The sequence below is a fragment of the Microchirus variegatus genome (assembly GCF_963457635.1).
Source record: "Microchirus variegatus genome assembly, chromosome: 3".
In the NCBI taxonomy this organism is placed as follows: domain Eukaryota; kingdom Metazoa; phylum Chordata; class Actinopteri; order Pleuronectiformes; family Soleidae; genus Microchirus; species Microchirus variegatus.
The window spans coordinates 10,007,040-10,025,213 of NC_139804.1; the positions used below are offsets into that span (position 1 = coordinate 10,007,040).

Below are 18,174 nucleotides of genomic sequence, written 5' to 3' on the forward strand. Positions count from 1 at the left end.
TATCCCCGCTCTGGAAAAATCAGTTTTTTGTAAATAACTTCCAAAATAATGCATTTAGGCCTACAGTGTCAATGAAAGTTGAATATAAATATGGCTATTGCGCATCTTTTGGTACCAGTCTGATATCTCTATCATCATTGGTTTCTAAAATATTGCATTTTCTCCCAAATTGTATTCATTTCTTTGTCCCAATATCTATAAAAAGCAGATGTGAAGTCCAGTCATGGTCTTATGAAAATCCTTTTTTTTTCATATTAATGGAACCACACCTACAAAGATACATGTATATCTAGACTTGTGCATTATTCTTGAGCAAGTTCTTGCTGCCGTTGTTATCGTGTAGTCCTTGTCAGTATTTTGTCACGATGGCAGCTAAGCCATTGCAAAAGGACAGCCCAAGCCAAATCAGCAGCAACAAGGAAGTCCAAGTCCATATATGAACTGGAAGCTACAATAAGGAAAGATGATGCCATCATAACAGGTTCCAGGCTTCCCAAGTGTAATCAAGTCCTCAGATGTTTGATGTGGCATTTCCAAGACAGAGAATCTGAGCTGCGTTCCAAATGTGATGCAGCAAAACTGGTGATGGCACAACTTCAAATCTTCTACCAGAAAGCCATCCCAAAATCCCAATGATATCTCACATCAAGGCCATGCAGAAGATAATAGCCTTGTCAGATGAAAATGACAAGGACAAGAACTGGAGGGAGCTGCCAGTTTCACAGCATAAGCTACAGAAGATGCAGGTCAAGCTTCATGAAGTGGAACAGCTCATGAAGAACCATGAAGATCTGACATTTCTCCACTCAATGAAAACAGATCGGAAAGCAACCTTTGGTGCTCTGGACAAGATGACTGCTGCAAAGTTGAAGAGGAAGGAAGCCCAGCGGAGAATGAGTGGAAACGCGGGTATAAGGAACAGGCATCCACATCTAAGGGAGCCATCAGCAGCAGAGATGGTGAGTATTCTGATGATGATGAATCTTTGCAGCAGCCTTCCAAACAGCGACCACACAAGTGTGTCAGTTTTCATTCCTCATGACATCCTGAAACGTCCCAAGCTGGTGTCACTAGCCACGAGGATAAAGCTCACTACAGCACAGAGCTTAATGTGAAGCTCAGCACAGACTACATAGAATCTGCAAGAGGAGAATCATATGGTGCTTAGTTATTAAGAATTCTGTATGTTTTATCTATGTTCAAGGATTACCCATTTGCTCAGTCATATGATATGTTTGTTGGAGGTTTACAGTTTGTCTTACACTTTGAAATTTAAGGTGTTCATGGTTCTAGAATAGGGTAATCTTTAGTTACATAATGTTATGATATTGTGAGTTAATGGAATATAATTTAAGATTTTATCGATAGCTTGCTTTCATGCTGTTGGAAAATGCTTGTCGAATGCAAAATGGCAACTGCCATATCTCAGGAACTAATAATGATAGAGATACACAACTGGCACCAAATGATGCGCAATGTCCATATTTATATTCAACTTTCTTTGACATTATAGGGCTAGATCTATTGTTTTTGCTGTTATTTAAGAAAGAAACAATATTTGTATGTCCGTCGTTTGTTGGAAACTTCAGAGGCTCGGTGGACCCCTTAGATATCAATAGAATTTAATAAAATTTTGCATGGAAGTTTAATTTAGTAAGTGTAAAAAATCTATTCTAAGTACAGATTGATTTTCAAAAAATTTAAAAAAAGTGGGGCAAATGATGCACCCTACACCGCACGGCTCCTCTTCATCTGGGCATATCAGGTAATCACACTGAACTCATTATTTTTCACCTGATAGATGCTCCACAACAACCTATTGTACTAGGGTTCCCGTGGTTAAAGAGACACAACCCACACATAGACTGGATAACTGGTTCTATTCTGTAATGGCGTGAACATGCAGTTTGTCTGAAATCTGCATTGCTACATACCCGTAACACTTCTGGCACATCACCACCTAGGGGAAGACTATTCTCCTTATCAGCACCAGAAACCAAGGTCATGGGCGAGTACATCAGTAATTCAGTGGTGGCTGGTATCATACGCCCATCCTCGTCCCCTTCTGGAGCAGGATTCTTCTTTGTGGATAAAAAGGATAAATCCCTAACGACATCACCGTTAAGAACAGGTACCCCCTCCCACTAATTTCCTCTGCATTCGAGTTGTTACAAGGGGCTTTTGTATTTACCAAGCTTGATCTCAGAAATGTTTACCACCTTGTTCGCATCCGGGAGGGGACGCGAGTGGAGGTCATTACGAATGCCCCCACAGTATTTCAGGCTCTCATTAATGACGTTCTCAGAGACTTTCTTTGGGTGAATTCCAATTCCTTGCTTAACCCTCAATCTTAACCCTGAATCTCAACAATGCGCGCTCCCTCTAGTGCAAGTGCTGTCCCGATTCTCAGAAAAATTAAGTTGAGGGGCAAGTTTAAGGGCTGTATCGCCCTCAATATTGAGATTTTCCGAGACCAAGAATGCTTTGCGTGTTTTGACATAACAAAGATGGCAGTGATAGCAGCGAAATGAGTACGCTATACAAATTAAGTATTTTCTTTGTTAATAGAGATATAAAAGTGATGAAAACCATTGTATTATCTTAGTTTAGGCCCATATTATGGATTACTAACGTCATTGTTGTGTAACATTTATTTTTATTTTACGATCTTTTGTCAATTGCCGGCCCGGTGCGCACACGCGATCGTTTGCTAACGTTTACTTTTCAATAAGCCGTGGTGTGTGGTAACTGTCAGCTGAATATGTCCGTGGTTGTGGTATTTGTATGAGTATCATCTTATAACTTACTGACAACCTAATAACTTGACTGAAATAAATTAATAAATAAATCACGTGACGTAAATGTGTTCTTCTTCTTCTTCTTTTTTGGAGTTGACAGACTGGACGCAGCTTTCTCGTAATACTGCCCCCTGCAGTCTGAAGACGTATCTGCATTTAAGGGGTGTCCCATTTCTAAGTGACAAAATAACCCTCAACACTTGGTTGAGCTTAAGGGTTAAGATTGAGGGTTAAGATAGGAATTGGAATTGGCCCATAGACCCTTCTTGTACAGGGCGTCGATGTGAGTGTTCCAGTTCAGTTTATTGTTGAGGTGAACACCCAGGTACTTGAAGCTGTCCACCAGCTCAATGTCCAAGCCCTGGATGCTCACCGGCGAGTGTGGTGGGGTCCTTTTCCGGAAGTCGATCACCATCTCCCTCGTTTTTCCCGGTGTTGAAGCACAGGAAGTTGCTCTCACACCAGTCCACAAAGTCCTTGATGACCAACCTGTACTCCAGCTCGTCCCCCCCCCCCCCCCAGACACACAGCCAACAATGGCTGAGTCATCGGAGAACTTCTGGAGGTGACAGCTGCTGGAGTTGTATGTGTAATACAACTCCAGCAGTGTCTGTGGCCACTGGAGAGCAGGTGTGTGAAGTGTGGGGGGCTGAAGTGGAGGGGGGAGGGGGTGCCCTGATCGAATCGGTTAAAGTACTGATTCAGTTCAGTGGCCCATCTCTGGTCGCCCCCTGCTGTTACTCTGGCTCCACTCTGTCCATGACCTGTGATGTTCTTCAGGCCTCTCCACACGTCCCTCGTCCTGCTCTGCCTCAGCTCCTCCTCCAGCTTCCTCTTGTAGAGGTCCTTAGCTTTTCTGATCACATTCTTGAGCTCCTGCTGGACTTATTTCAGCTCCTTTCTTCTCCCTGAAGCGAACACCCTTTTCTTCTTGTTCAACAGAAGTTGAGGTTGTCACCCATGGCTGAGGGGTCACCAATGGCTTGGTGTTTGCAAAGCACCACACCCTACGGGTTGTTGCGACATTCTCCTCACAGAATTTTATGTAATCAGTGAAACAGTCATTGAAGCCATCAATGTTATCTCCATCAGAGAATGTCTCCCAGATTGTTGTCTTGAAGAAGTCTCTCAACCTCTCCTTGGCTTCTTCATTCCACATCATTGCAGTTCTTTTCTGTGCGGGCTGGCTCCTCACCACAGGTGTGTATTCAGGTCGCAGACATTTCAGGTTGTGATCAGATCGGCCGAGTGGAGGGAGGGAGGCGGAGGTGTACGCTTTTTTATGATTTGTTGTCCTCCTTGGTCGGCTCCCATTAAGTCCACTTTGGCTCAAACGACGTATGTTGCGATCTGAAACTGATGTTCCTTGAGCTTGAAGTTCACATTTAATCTCTTTAGATGTTTTTCTGGGCTCTTTTGTTACCATTCGTATTATCCATATCTTTGATTTGTCATCAATTTTCCTCCTGCGGCCAGGTCCAGGGAGGTTGGCTACAGTCCCATGGATCTTACATTTCTGAATAATATGTGCAACTATAGTCACAGGAACATCAAGCTGCTTGGAGATGGTCTTATAGCCTTTACTTTTCATATGCTTGTCTATACTTTTCTTTCTAATCTCCTTAGACAACTATTTCCTTCGCTTCCTCTGGTCCATGTTGAGTGTGGTACACACCATGTCACCAAGCACACTGACTACCTGTAGCCCTACATATAGGCCCACTGACTGATTACAAGATTGTAGACACCTTTGATGCTAATTAGTGGACACACCTTGAATTAACATATCCCTTTGGTCACATTATTTTCAGTCTTTTCTAGGGGTACCATCATTTTTGTCCAGGCCTGTTTCATGAGTTTATTTTTTTAAATAATTCTGTTGAAGCATGGTTGATTATTTCTTTTGTCAAATTCCAGTTATTTCTGTGACCATTGTGAGTTTTTCTTTCATTAACCGAAGGGTACCAACAATTTTGTCCACGTGTGTAGCTTCCAATTAGAGTCTGGATTCTGGCGGAAGGTATTTTTGACCATTCTTCTTTACAAAACATCTCCAGTTCAGTCAGGTTTGGTGGTTTGATTGGAGTATGTACAGCCCGCTTTAAATCACACCACAAAGTTTCAATAATATTCAGGTCTGGGGACTGAGATGACCATTCCAGAACGTTGTATTTGTTCCTGCATGAATGCCTTAGTAGATGTTGAGCAGTGTTTAGGGTCGTTGTCTTGTTGAAAGATCCAGCCCCGGCACAATTTCAACTTAGTTACTGATTCCTGGACATTGTTCTTCAGAATCTGCTGATATTGAGTGGAATCCATGCAACCCTCAACTTTAACAAGATTCCCAGTCCCTGCACTGGCCACACAGCCCCACTGCATGATGGAACCACCATCAAATTTTACTGTAGGTAGCAAGTGTTTTTCTTGGAATGCTGTGTTCTTTTTCCGCCCCTTGTTTTGCCCAAATAACTAAATTTTTCTTTCATCAACAATTCCAAAATTAAGCTGGCTTGTCCAAATGTGCTTTAGCATACCTCAAGCGACTCTGCTTGTGGCGGGTGCAGAGAAAAGGCTTTTTCTGCATAACTCTTCCATGCAGCATCTTCTTGTGTAAAGTGCGCTGAATAGTTGAACGATGCACAGTGACACCATCTGCAGCAAGATGATGTTGTAGGTTTTTGGAGCTGGTCTGTGGGTTGACTGTGATAGTTCTCACCATCCTTCGCCTCTGCTTATCTGAGATTTTTCTTTGTCTGCCATTTCGGGCCTTAACTAGAACTGTGCCTGTGGTCTTCACATTCCTCACAATTAGGGCTGGGCAACATGTTGCTAAATGACGTCATAGCCTAATTTGCATAATTGACCATTTGCCTGATGTAAGTGTCCGAGTGTCTTAAAGGGACATGAACATACAGGCAGCCTGCCTACCTACACACAGCCAAAAACAACTTTTATGCGCAAAAAAAAGGCCCGTCTGTCTGCACTAGATTAGGGGCACCTCTATAATATGATATATACTGTAATTGCAATGCCTTGACTTAAGAGAGGTCGGATGGACACCCTCTAAAAAAAATCCTAACCTAAAGCATGGTACAAAAAGGGAGGGGGGGGGGGGGCTGGCATTGGAAGCCATAGTATAAGAAAACTTGTGTGTGGTTTCTGGCTTTTTCAGAATGAAAATATAGTTGGTTTGTGCTTGAAAATCTGTGACCTTTTTTATTTGCGGACGGAAGATGCACTGACAACCCCCCCGGCTGGCTACTTTTGTAATATGGCTGGCTTGTCTTTGTCTTGGTGGAAAGCCCTGTGCTAGAGCCTGGAAATTATCCATATCATTCATAAAGAAAGCACAGATTTTGCATCAGGTTCTGAGTATTTTGTATTTTTTTAAAAAAAAACAAAAAAAACTGTTGAAACAGTTATGATGTGGTTGGCACACACAGGAGCTTCCTGTCCTCCTTTGCAGAGATACAAGCAGGAAGAGCACCCCAACTAGTGGTTCGTCAGATGTGCAACCCTGCCTTTCCTGAATGCCACATGCAGCTTTATGTGCAAGTAGTGCTAAAAGCACCTATACGGATATCGAAACAAGGTGGCACAGTGATGGGTGTCACTGAAGATGTGGGTTTGCCCAACCTCTAACCCGAGAAAAAGATTTATCCAATCAGACATCTCTTTAAAGAAGAGCATTTGAACAGTACATCCTTGTCAATATAATAATTAATTTTTTCTAATATCTTTTAAATAGATATTAGCAAAAGCAGCAAAAAAAATGTTGCTGCTGCTGTAGTTTATCTCTGCTGACCGCAGAGAGACATCGAGAACCAACCGTCACAGGCTGGGTGTAGGAAGTGTTGGGCAAGAAATGAGTCAAACATTTTCGAGTGGCAGCATTTTCTTTTACATTCTTGATTGTACCGAGCTGGACAGAGTTCTGCAGACAGCCCGATGCCACCATGGCACCCAGGCAAGTACCAGCTTCTCAGATAATCTTCAATTTTATTTCAATTAATCTCCCCCTGCTGAGCCTTTGTACAATTTTCTCTACACATTTATAGTGTGCAGAGGGACACATTTTCTTTTTCTGTTAAAATACTTTGCTCTGAAAAAATTATTCATGACTTTATGGTGCACCAAAAGTAATTCTAATATGTGATCAGATAGTGAGTTATTAAGATAAAAATCCACACAATTTGACTTTGACCACTAACATCTATTAAATCTGTTGTTTTCTTAGATTTTTAACCTAAAATAGAGTCTGGTGTGTCTCTCCAATAACGACACGCAAACATGCCTGCTTACAGTACAAATCTACAAGTGGCACGATCAAATCGATCAAATAATGACGCAGCTCTTGTGGCCTCTTTGTGCTGATGTAATTAGGGGTAATTCACACTATCTGCAATGTTCAGTTTCACATCTGTTATTACTTCTGACTAGTCATTGTGCAAGGTGGTCAAAACATTTACTGTACATGGGAGAGCTTACACAACAGTACCCTCTTTGATTGTCCTTTAAGTCTTTTTTTTAATTATTATTTTAAAAGGCAATGCAACATTTAGATCTGATTCGGGAAATAAAAAAAAAAAGTGAACATATAATACATTTGTGACAATGCGCTTGTCAGCTAGGGAGTCCCAGCCCAGGGCCTTATGGCCGTTGTATGGGTGCCGGGCTGTCTGGGTCGGGGTGATCTCTGCGACCGCAGCCCCTGTAGTCGTGGCCTTGGACGACTCGCGGTGGGGATGGCTCCCATAGGTTGGTGTTTCCTCACTTGGTCTATCAGTGCTCAGCCATACTCCCATTTTATTATGGGGTCGGGGGTGTATGTGTGGGTCTAGTACGTGTGTGTGTATGTGTGTGTGTGTGTGTGTGTGTGTATGTTACATGAGGGTGTGGGGAGTGGGATGTTTTGGGTTTAGTTTTGTTTTATTTTTTAATGTAAAGCACTTTGTGCTACAGTCCTATGTATGAAAGGTGCTATATAAATAAAGTACATTTGAAATTTGAAAGATTTACACCTTCTGGGAGCCAAGCAGGGCCGGCCCAAGGCATAAGCGAACTAAGCCACTGCTTAGGGCCCCGTGACCACTCGAGGGCCCTCAAGAACAATTAACTTAAAAAATAAAATAAAAATAATAATAATAAAATAAAGTAATGCATGAGTGATGATGATTCATATATCATCAAATATACATTATTGTACAAAAAAGAAAAGAAAACAAAAAAACATCAAATAGTGTAGTTTCCTACTTCCTCTCTGCTCTAAATGCCAGAGCTCAGTTAGTAACGTGTGCCGTGCGCACTGCGCATCCAGGAGTGAGGAGCAGGAAAAATGTCTCAAAAAAGGATTTATCCTTCAAGGGCAGAAAAAGGAAAGAGGAGAAGGAGTAAAACGTCAAGATAAAAAGTATGTCTTGGTAATGTAACATTTGTTTCAAGTACGTTAGCATATAATAGCAAATTTGCTAGCTAAGAGGAGTTCAAAATGTCTGACTAGGTTGGATAGCTTACTCTTCAAGCTAACCTGTTTGTGTTTGTGTAATACTTTGAATCGCTTTTTGGCATCAAAACAATTTTTGTGATGACAGTGTTTGATGTCAAATGTTTAATAACTAACGTAATTACAAACGCGGTGATGTTTGCTGGCAATATGATTTTGCATTAATTCATTTAGTTAACTTATAGTTTGAGCTATGTTGTTTGCAATTGTTTGATGCAGAGCACAGTAAAGTATGTGAGTAAATAAACAAACAATATTCCTTTCACACCATCTCCCTAATATACTAACTTCCCCAGGAGCAGTGTTGGGGTAACGAGTTACAATGTAACAGATTACAGTAACAATATTACTTTTTTGGGTAAAGTAAAGTAACGCATTACACTAAAAATATCGGTAACTACACTACTTTACTAGACTATAGTAACACGCTCTTCTGCTTTACCCATGCCATGTTTGCCTGTGTGTAAAGTTCTGATCCGTTTAATCAATATGCATGCTATTGCTTGTGTGTGCTTGCCTGGGCACTGTTGTGGTGCGAAGGAGGGAAATGGAGATGGATATGGAGACGCCGGAGAACAGGCTTTGAGCCAGCAAGGTGTCCGGGCGTCCTGGGGACCTGTACTGAAAATAATAAGAAATTAGACGCCCTGGGACTTCCGGTTTGACGAGCCACGCGATGGCAGCTTAGAGAATGTGCTCCAGACAATTTGAGTTAAAAGTGACCCACCGCAACTCGGATATATATATTTTTTTTTCAAAAATATATAGTTTCAGTTTGATAAAGTTCGCGGGTCTTGAGAATGTCTCGAAAGAAAAACAAAAAGGCAATGCAGACGGAGTTAAACGACGGCGACGGAGCTAGCCAAACTTCCTCGCCTAGCAGTGTAATGGACGACGACGGGGACACAAGTGCGCAGGTTGAAGCGGGCCAGAGTGAGAGCAGGGGACTGGGCCTCATATTAAAGGAAATACGAAAGTTCAGAGAGGACAACAGTCTGCAGCTGACAGCGATTCGGGAAGAAATGAACAAAACTAGTGCCAGGATCGAAGAGGCGGAGAAAAGGATTGATGCGACCGAAACACGGCTACAAGTGGCAGACGATACGGTGCAGGAGCTGCTACACCTTCAAATACACTTGGACGCTAAGCTGACAGATCTAGAGGGCCGCTCCAGACGTGAAAATATCAGAATTCACGGCGTTAAGGAAGGAGCGGAGGAGAATTCCCCATAGATGGTGGTGTATGTGGAGCGCTTGCTGCGGGAGGGTTTGGAGCTCCCGGATACATTTGAACTACGCGCAGAAAGAGCTCATCGCGCATTGATGCCAAAGCCGCCCGGAGACGCTCCGTCGAGATCCATCGTTGTCAAGATGTCAAGTTACAGGATGAAAAAAGAGCTGCTGAGAACGGCCTGGCACCTCGGAAAACGAGTCAAGGAGAAGAAAATCCGATTTCAGACACCGTTCTCAGCCAGATTCAGAGTTTTTTACCAGGATGGAGTTGTGGTGTACGACTCGGCGGCGGAGGCGACGGATGACATGGCCTCACTTTTGGAGCGGATCCAGCGATTCCCGTGGCGTACCGTCAGGAGACCGGGGAACCGCGATAGAGCTGGCAGAGCTTTGGATATTAGGGAAAAGTTACAGGCTTTCAGACGCCAGGACTCAGGGTAACTGTAAGTGATCTGAAATTGTTGAAAGCTGTTATGTGTGAGTTTATGAACGTTACGGTTGAGCGAGTCTGGATGAGACCTCATTTTCTTTTTTCGGAGGTTTTCTCTATATGCTGCCGGGATAGAGATAGTCATCATGCATGAAGGCCCTCTCCCACCTGAAAGGGGGAGAGGCTTTACCGTAGAGCCCCCTTACCATCAGGGTCAATTTCAAGACCCCACAGTTGGAAGTCTTATTTTTTGTTTTCATTGTTCTCATTGTGTTCTGTGTGTTGTCAGTTTTTGCTGCTGATGTTTGTTGTTCTTTGCAGCTTGTGTGGGGTAACCTGTGGATTTTCGATACTGATGGTCACTTATGGTGGTGTGTTTTTGGTTTGTTTCATTCCTCCATTCTTCTCTTATTGGTCACTGAATGCAAGCAGTTAAAGAAGCAACCTATAACGTGAATGGCCTTCTTAATCCCATTAAGAGAAGTAAAATATTATCTAAACTAAAAAGAGATAGAGCTGAGGTGGCGTTTTTACAGGAAACGCATCTTTCTGATGCAGAACATACTAAACTAAATCGACTGGGCTTCAGGCATCAGTACTCATCCTCTTATTCGGCGGGCCACAGGAGGGGGGTGGCAATTTTGATCTCCAACAAGATCTATTTTGAACCAATTTTTGAAAAAAAGGACACAGAGGGAAGATTTGTTTGTGTTCGGGGAAATTTAGGGGGCACATTGGTTACTCTATTAAATATTTATGCCCCCCCTAATTCTGACTGGAAGTTTTTTAAACAGATATTTGATTTGATAACAGCTGAGGCCCATGGGGTTCTAATATGTGGGGGAGATCTTAACATTAGATTGAATCCCAAACTGGACTCCTCAAATCCACATAAAGCCCAGCCTAAGATGATGAACAAAAAAATAAATCTGGCTATGAGAGAGATCGGGTTAATTGATATCTGGAGAGAGTTGAATCCTTCAAGAAGAGACTACACTTTTTATTCTAACCCACATTTGGCGTACTCGAGGATTGATTATTTTCTTACCTTTGCTAAAGATTTATACAGGGTTCATGGTTGCGATGTGGGGAGCATGGACCTTTCAGATCATAGCCCTATTTATTTGAAACTAAATCTCGATCGATATCGGAGAGACAATTTATGGAGGTTAAATACTTTTGTACTGAATCAGATGAAGGAACAAATTAAGAAGGATATTGCTGATTACTTGGAGCAGAATGACAATGGGGAAGTTTCCCCTCCAATGTTATGGGATGCATGTAAAGCAGTGCTTTGTGAAAAAATTATTGGATACAGTGCTCACCTAAAACGAGTAAGGCAAAAAGAATTGGTTCAATTGGAAGGGGAATTAAAACAATTGGAACAAAACCACAAGGATACAAATGATAAAATAAATTAGAGAGCTACTTAGGAAGAAAAAGAATGAAATAAATGAGATATATACAAAAGAAGTTAATTTTTGCAAAACAAAAATACTATGAAGGGGGAGGGAAAGCCAGTAAACTTTTAGCTTATAGGCTAAAAAAACAACAAGCAGAGAATTCAATTTATAAAATAAAAAATCCTATCACTAATACTTTACATTACAAACTAAACGAAATACAGGATTGTTTTGAAAAATATTATAAAAAATTGTACTCCCAACCTCAAATTGATGTAGGGAATATGGAAGGCTTCTTTCAGAAGATTAAGCTGCCTAAATTGAATAGTGAACAAAGTCGGAATCTCATAGCTAATATAACAGAGAAAGAAATTCGGTCAGCCATATCACACCTAAAATCAAATAAGGCTCCAGGCCCAGACGGGTTCCCTTCTGAATGGTACACAGTAATGGAGGGTTCCTTGGTCCCCATGTTGCAGTCCACCTTTAACTGGGTTCTTGAAGAGAAAAGTATACCCCCCTCTTGGAGGGAGGCTGTAATATCATTAATTCCGAAGGAGGGGAAGGATAAATCTGTTTGCGGTAATTATAGACCAGTAAGTGTACTGAACCAGGATTACAAAATCTTTACCCATATACTAACCAAACGGGTAGAAGGATTGCTACCACAAATCATTAGTCTTGACCAGACGGGTTTCATTCAAGGGAGACAAACTCAGGATAGTATTAGAAGGACATTACACATAATTAATCATATAAGAGAACATGATCTAGAAGCAGTTTTAGTGGGACTAGATGTAGAAAAAGCATTTGATTGTGTAAATTGGTATTTTCTGACCCTCCTTGAACTGGCACCTTATCGTGGTGGAGGGGTTTGAGTATCCGTATGATCCCAGGAGCTACGTTGTCCGGGGCTTAATGCCCCTGGTAGGGTCTCCCAAGGCAAACAGGTCCTAGGTGACGGATCAGACGAAGAGCAGTTCACTTAACCCCTTATGAGAAAATTCTACAACAAGACGAGTACGTCGCCCGGACTGGCGTTACCGGGGCCCCATCCTGGAGCCAGGCCCGGGAGGGGGGCTCGCAGGCGAGCGCCTGGTGGCCGGGTCTTTGCCCACGAGACCCAGCCGGGCTCAGCCCGAAAGAGCGACTTGGGCGCCCTTTCAAGTGGGCCCACCACCCACATGAAGGGCCATAAGGGGCCGGTGCAATGTGATATGGGTGGCAGTCGTGGGCGGGGGCCCCGACGGCCCAATCGCGGGACAACAATCCTAGCTATGGGGACATGGAATGTCACCTCGCTGGGGGGAAGGAGCCTGAACTTGTGCGGGAGGTGGATCGATACCGACTAGAAATAGTCGGGCTCACCTCCACGCACAGTCTGGGCTCTGGAACCAAACTCCTTGAGAGAGGCTGGACTCTCTACTACTCTGGAGTTGCCCAAGGTGAGAGGCGGCGGGCTGGTGTGGGCTTGCTTATAGCTCCCCAGCTCAGCCGCCATTTGTTGGAGTTCTCCCCGCAGAGCGTCCGCCTTCGGGTGGGGGGTAGGTCTCTCACTGTTGTTTCGGCTTACGGGCCGAACAGCAGTGCGGAGTACCCGGCCTTTTTGGAGTCCCTGGAAGGCGTACTGGAAAGTGCTCCAACCGGGGACTCCGTAGTTCTGTTGGGAGACTTCAATGCTCACGTGGGTAATGACAGTGTGACCTGGAGGGGTGTGATTGGGAGGAATGGCCTCCCCGATCTGAACCCGAGTGGTGTTTTGTTATTGGACTTCTGTGCTAGTCATGGTTTGTCCATAACAAACACCATGTTCAAGCATAAGGGTGTCCATCAGTGCACGTGGCACCAGGACACCCTAGGCCGGAGGTCAATGATCGACTTTGTGGTCGTGTCATCTGGCCTCCGACCGCATGTCTTGGACACTCGGGTGAAGAGAGGGGCTGAGCTGTCAACCGATCACCACCTGGTGGTGAGTTGGATCCGCTGGCGGGGGAGGAAGCTGGACAGACTTGGCAGGCCCAAGCGTGTTGTGAGGGTCTGTTGGGAACGCCTGGCGGAATCACCTGTCAGGGAGGTCTTCAACTCCCACCTCCGGGAGAGCTTTGACCAGATCCCGAGGGAAGCTGGAGATATTGAGTCAGAGTGGACCATGTTCTCCACTTCCATTGTGGACGCGGCTGTTCGAAGCTGCGGCCGTAAGGTCTCCGGTGCCTGTCGTGGCGGCAATCCCCGAACCCGGTGGTGGACGCCGGAAGTAAGGGATGCTGTCAAGCTGAAGAAGGAGTCCTATCGAGCCTGGTTGGTTCGAGGGACTCCTGAGGCAGCTGACAGGTACCGACAGACCAAGCGGACGGCGGCCCGAGCAGTCGCAGAAGCAAAAACTCGGGTCTGGGAAAAGTTCGGGGAGGCCATGGAGGAGGACTACCGGTCGGCCTCGAAGAGATTCTGGCAAACTGTCCGGCGCCTCAGGAGGGGGAAGCAGTACTCCGCCAACACTGTCTACAGTGGGGGTGGGGAGCTGTTGATCTCGACTGGGGACATCGTTGGGCGGTGGAAGGAATACTTCGAAGATCTCCTCAATCCCACTGACACGCATTCCCCAGAGGAAGCAGAGGCTGGGGACTCAGGGGTCGACTCATCCATTACCCAAGCTGAAGTCACTGAGGTGGTTAGGAAGCTGCCCAGTGGCAAGGCACCGGGAGTGGATGAGATCCGACCTGAGTACCTTAAGTCTCTGGATGCTGTAGGGCGTTCCTGGTTGACACGTCTCTGCAGCATTGCGTGGCGGTTGGGGACAGTGCCTCTGGAATGGCAGACCGGGGTGGTGGTCCCTCTTTTTAAAAAGGGGGATCGGAGGGTGTGTTCCAACTATCGGGGGATCACACTCCTCAGCCTCCCGGGGAAAGTCTATTCCAGGGTACTGGAGAGGAGAGTTCGGCCGATAGTCGAACCTCGGATTCAAGAGGAACAATGCGGCTTTCGTCCTGGCCGTGGAACACTGGACCAGCTCTATACCCTTCGCAGGGTGCTCGAGGGTTCATGGGAGTTTGCTCAACCAGTCCACATGTGTTTTGTGGACTTGGAGAAGGCTTTCGACCGTGTCCCTCGTGGCATTCTGTGGGGGGTGCTCCGGGAGTATGGGGTCGGGGGCCCTTTGCTAAGGGCCGTGCGGTCCCTGTACGACCGGAGCAGGAGCTTGGTTCGCATCGCCGGCAGTAAGTCAGACTTGTTCCCAGTGCATGTCGGACTCCGGCAGGGCTGCCCTTTGTCACCGGTTCTGTTCATTATTTTTATGGACAGAATTTCTAGGCACAGCCGGGGGCCGGAAGGGGTCCAGTTCGGGAGCGGTTGGATTCCATCTCTGCTCTTTGCAGATGATGTGGTCTTGATGGCTCCTACGAACCAGGAACTCCAGAATGCGCTGGGGCGGTTTGCAGCCGAGTGTGAAGCGGCGGGGATGAGAATTAGCACCTCTAAGTCCGAGGCCATGGTTCTCGACCAGAAAAAGGTGGCTTGCTCCCTCCGGGTCAGTGGAGAGATCCTGCCTCAGGTGGAGGAGTTTAAGTATCTTGGGGTCTTGTTCACGAGTGAGGGAAGGATGGAGCGTGAGATTGACAGGCGGATCGTTGTATCGGTCCGTTGTGGTGAAGAAGGAGCTGAGCCGAAAGGCAAAGCTCTCGATTTACCGGTCAATCTACGTTCCTACCCTCACCTATGGTCATGAGCTTTGGGTTATGACCGAAAGAACAAGATCCCGGATACAAGCGGCTGAAATGAGTTTTCTCCGCAGGGTGGCGGAGCGCTCCCTTAGAGATAGGGTGAGGAGCTCTGTCACCCGGGAGGAGCTCTGAGTAGAGCCGCTGCTCCTCCACATCGAGAGGAGCCAGCTGAGGTGGCTCGGGCATCTGAATCGGATGCCCCCTGGACGCCTCCCTCTGGGTTTTTTTTTTATTTTTTATTTTTATTTTTTATTAGTTTCTTGTTCTTATATTACTATATTTACAAAAAAAAAAAGTTTATTTGTGTATATTATTGGTTGGGTGAATGCCTAATGGGTCCTTGCACAATTTTACACTGCTTATTGTGTCTGTGACACTTTATCGTGAACTACAATTGTACATTGTCAATTGACTAACTTTGAAGTATGTGTATTGTAAGATTGGTATTACTTCTGTTTGTTTGGACCTGAAAATCATAATAAAAAAAGAATTTCAAAAAAAAAAAAGAAATTAGACGCCCTACTTTTAGACAGGATGTCCTAAAGACACCCTATTTTTTCCTCCTGTTTCCCCCGGTAACCACCGAAACGATGTTGCGATGACGTACGCAAAAACTGTGGCCAGCACGCGCCTGTCTATACCTGCTTAGAGTCTGTCCAAGATTGGTGTCACACCAATTAAACGATTCCAACAAGATGTGAGTTCACTGTGGAACAGCAACTATTAATGCTGGAAAGTCTCTTTGCGCAAAAGCGAAACTTGGCTGCATACGGAGCAGATTATGAACTCTCCACGGTATTCACTTCACACCAGAGAACATTCTCTCTCTTTGAGCAGTTAACTAAAGACATCAGCTCGTCTGATGCATCCGTTGTTTCCTTAATTACAGCATTAAATCGTCTTCTACACACAGATTGAGACCACGGAGTAAAAACAATGAAAAGTGCACTCTGCTCTTCAGAGTGTCACCGCATTTTACTCAGATCTACTCGGATCACCTGCACTTCATCAGGACTGTATTCCATCCTCGTCATACAGATCATTATTCTTATGTGGGGATAAAAAGCTGCAATTTCAACATGTTAAAGCATCCAGAATTATAACGACGTTGATAACGTTTGTAAGAAACCAAACTAAATCTGTCAAGATTTCAGCGCGATAAGAGTATTTTAGTTTGTGGTTACCTCAGGTTCCACAGAGAGATGGAGTGGGGCAAGATGGCCACCAGTGCAGACGTTCAACATGCCGTCATCAGACATCTACCCTTTATTATATCTATGGATGGGAGTGGCCATGTCTGATAAGGTCATGGGTCATTTTGTTTGTGTCATGAAAACAAGTTAAAGTTTTGGGATTATTTATGATTATTTGTTAATTTGAAATGGTCCTTTTTGTAGCCAGTAAATGCCGTTTGTGTCACGTTATGATAAATAATGTAATCAATGAGTGCGTAGTTCCGGGGAGGGATGAGCATGCTGGATCTAAGTTAATGTGGCAAATTACGTTGAATGTATTCTTATACTAGTCTTGGTTACTAGTCTTAGTTTCCTCACTTTTTGTATAAATAAAAATGCTGCATTATTTTTTAAAAACTCAAGTCTTTCTTTTCTCATGAGTTGGTGTTTTGAGATACAGTATGTCTGAATTGTATTAATATGGCCAGAGTGCTCTTCTGAACACCTTACAAACTACATCTTAGTGGAAATATGTGTGATCCTGCACTGGTGAGAACATTTGACACTATTGCTTTCATTCTTTCCTTTGCAGGACCTTGAAATCTATCATCTGTACTCCCTGGACCTGGTCTAGACACCATGACAACATCTCCAGAATGTCCCTCCTCCTCTTCCTCGTCCTCTTCAGCTCACTCTCCTGCTTGTTCTGTTACAGTTTGCTGAACCACACGCTTCATGTGCAGAGACGTACTCCTGATGTTCCTCAGAGAAACATCAGCATCCTGCTGTGGCGCTGGCCATTTGGCCGTTCCTACAGTCTTGCAGGAGATAAATGCCTGGAGATGTACAACATCAGTCACTGTCTCCTCACTGATAACACCTCGGACTTCTCCACGGCTGATGTGGTTGTGTTCCACCACTGGGAGAACAGCTTGTCTTCACTGCCCTTGCACCTGCATCGGCCAGCCTCCCAGCACTGGGTGTGGATGTCCATGGAGCCTCCTGTCAACAATGCGAACCTCGTGCAGTTCAATGGCCTCTTCAACTGGACCATGAGTTACAGACGTGATGCAGACATACCTATACCTTATGGAAAGACCATTCCTAGATGTGAGGAGCGAGGCTTCCAGGTTCCTGCAAATCACTCCTGCCTTGTCAGCTGGGTGGTCAGCAGATACCAGCCTCACCAGGCTCGTTCTGGTGTTTACCAAAGTCTAAAAAAGTATCTTCCCATAAAGGTCTATGGCTGGTGGACTAAAGAAATGCTGTCAGACAGAAAGCTGTTGCCCACCATTGCAAAATGTCTGTTTTACCTGTCTTTTGAGAACTCTGAGGCGAGGGACTACATCAGTGAGAAGCTCTGGAGGAATGCTTTCCAAGCAGGGGTTGTGCCAGTGGTCCTTGGCCCCACCAAGGCCACCTATGAATCTTTGGCGCCCCCTGGTTCTTTCATCCATGTATCTGATTTTAAGAGCACAGCAGATCTGGCTGCCTACCTAAAGCTTGTAGCAGCAGATAGGAAGAAGTATGAAGGATACTTCCAGTGGCATCGCACTCATGCGATAAAAACCTACAATGATTGGAGAGAAAGACTTTGTCAGATCTGTGTGAAGTACCCCAGTTTACCAGCCAACAGAGTGTACCACGACCTGGAGGGCTGGGTCAACAGTTAAGATTTACAGAGGAAAATTACTGTTTTTGTGTGCCCAAACTGTTCCATTTTTCAGTACCCTTCCCTTGCGGTACGGGTGGAGCTAGAACCATAAAGTCAATCCCTCGTGACCAATGTTTCTTAAACGGCCACAGTCTCTTCTCATACAAGGCTTGACGTCTTCTTGAGACAAACGGCCACAACCGAGCAGAAAAAAGAGCTGCTGGGTGTCCCACATTGTCCCACAAAGTCATGCTACGCAG

At 44.8% G+C, this 18,174-nt stretch overlaps 1 protein-coding gene across 1 annotated transcript; it reads left to right on the forward strand.

Moving 5' to 3' along the window:
• Positions 1 to 9,623: 9,623 nt before the first annotated feature.
• On the forward strand, positions 9,624 to 17,933 carry LOC310924646 (alpha-(1,3)-fucosyltransferase 7-like; the record flags this gene model as incomplete). The annotated part of the gene is made up of 2 exons (XM_083886434.1): positions 9,624 to 9,970; positions 16,976 to 17,933. The coding sequence occupies 2 exons, from the start codon at positions 9,624 to 9,626 to the stop codon at positions 17,931 to 17,933; spliced, it is 1,305 nt and encodes a 434-aa protein (XP_083742560.1).
• Between the last annotated feature and the right edge of the window lie 241 nt (positions 17,934 to 18,174).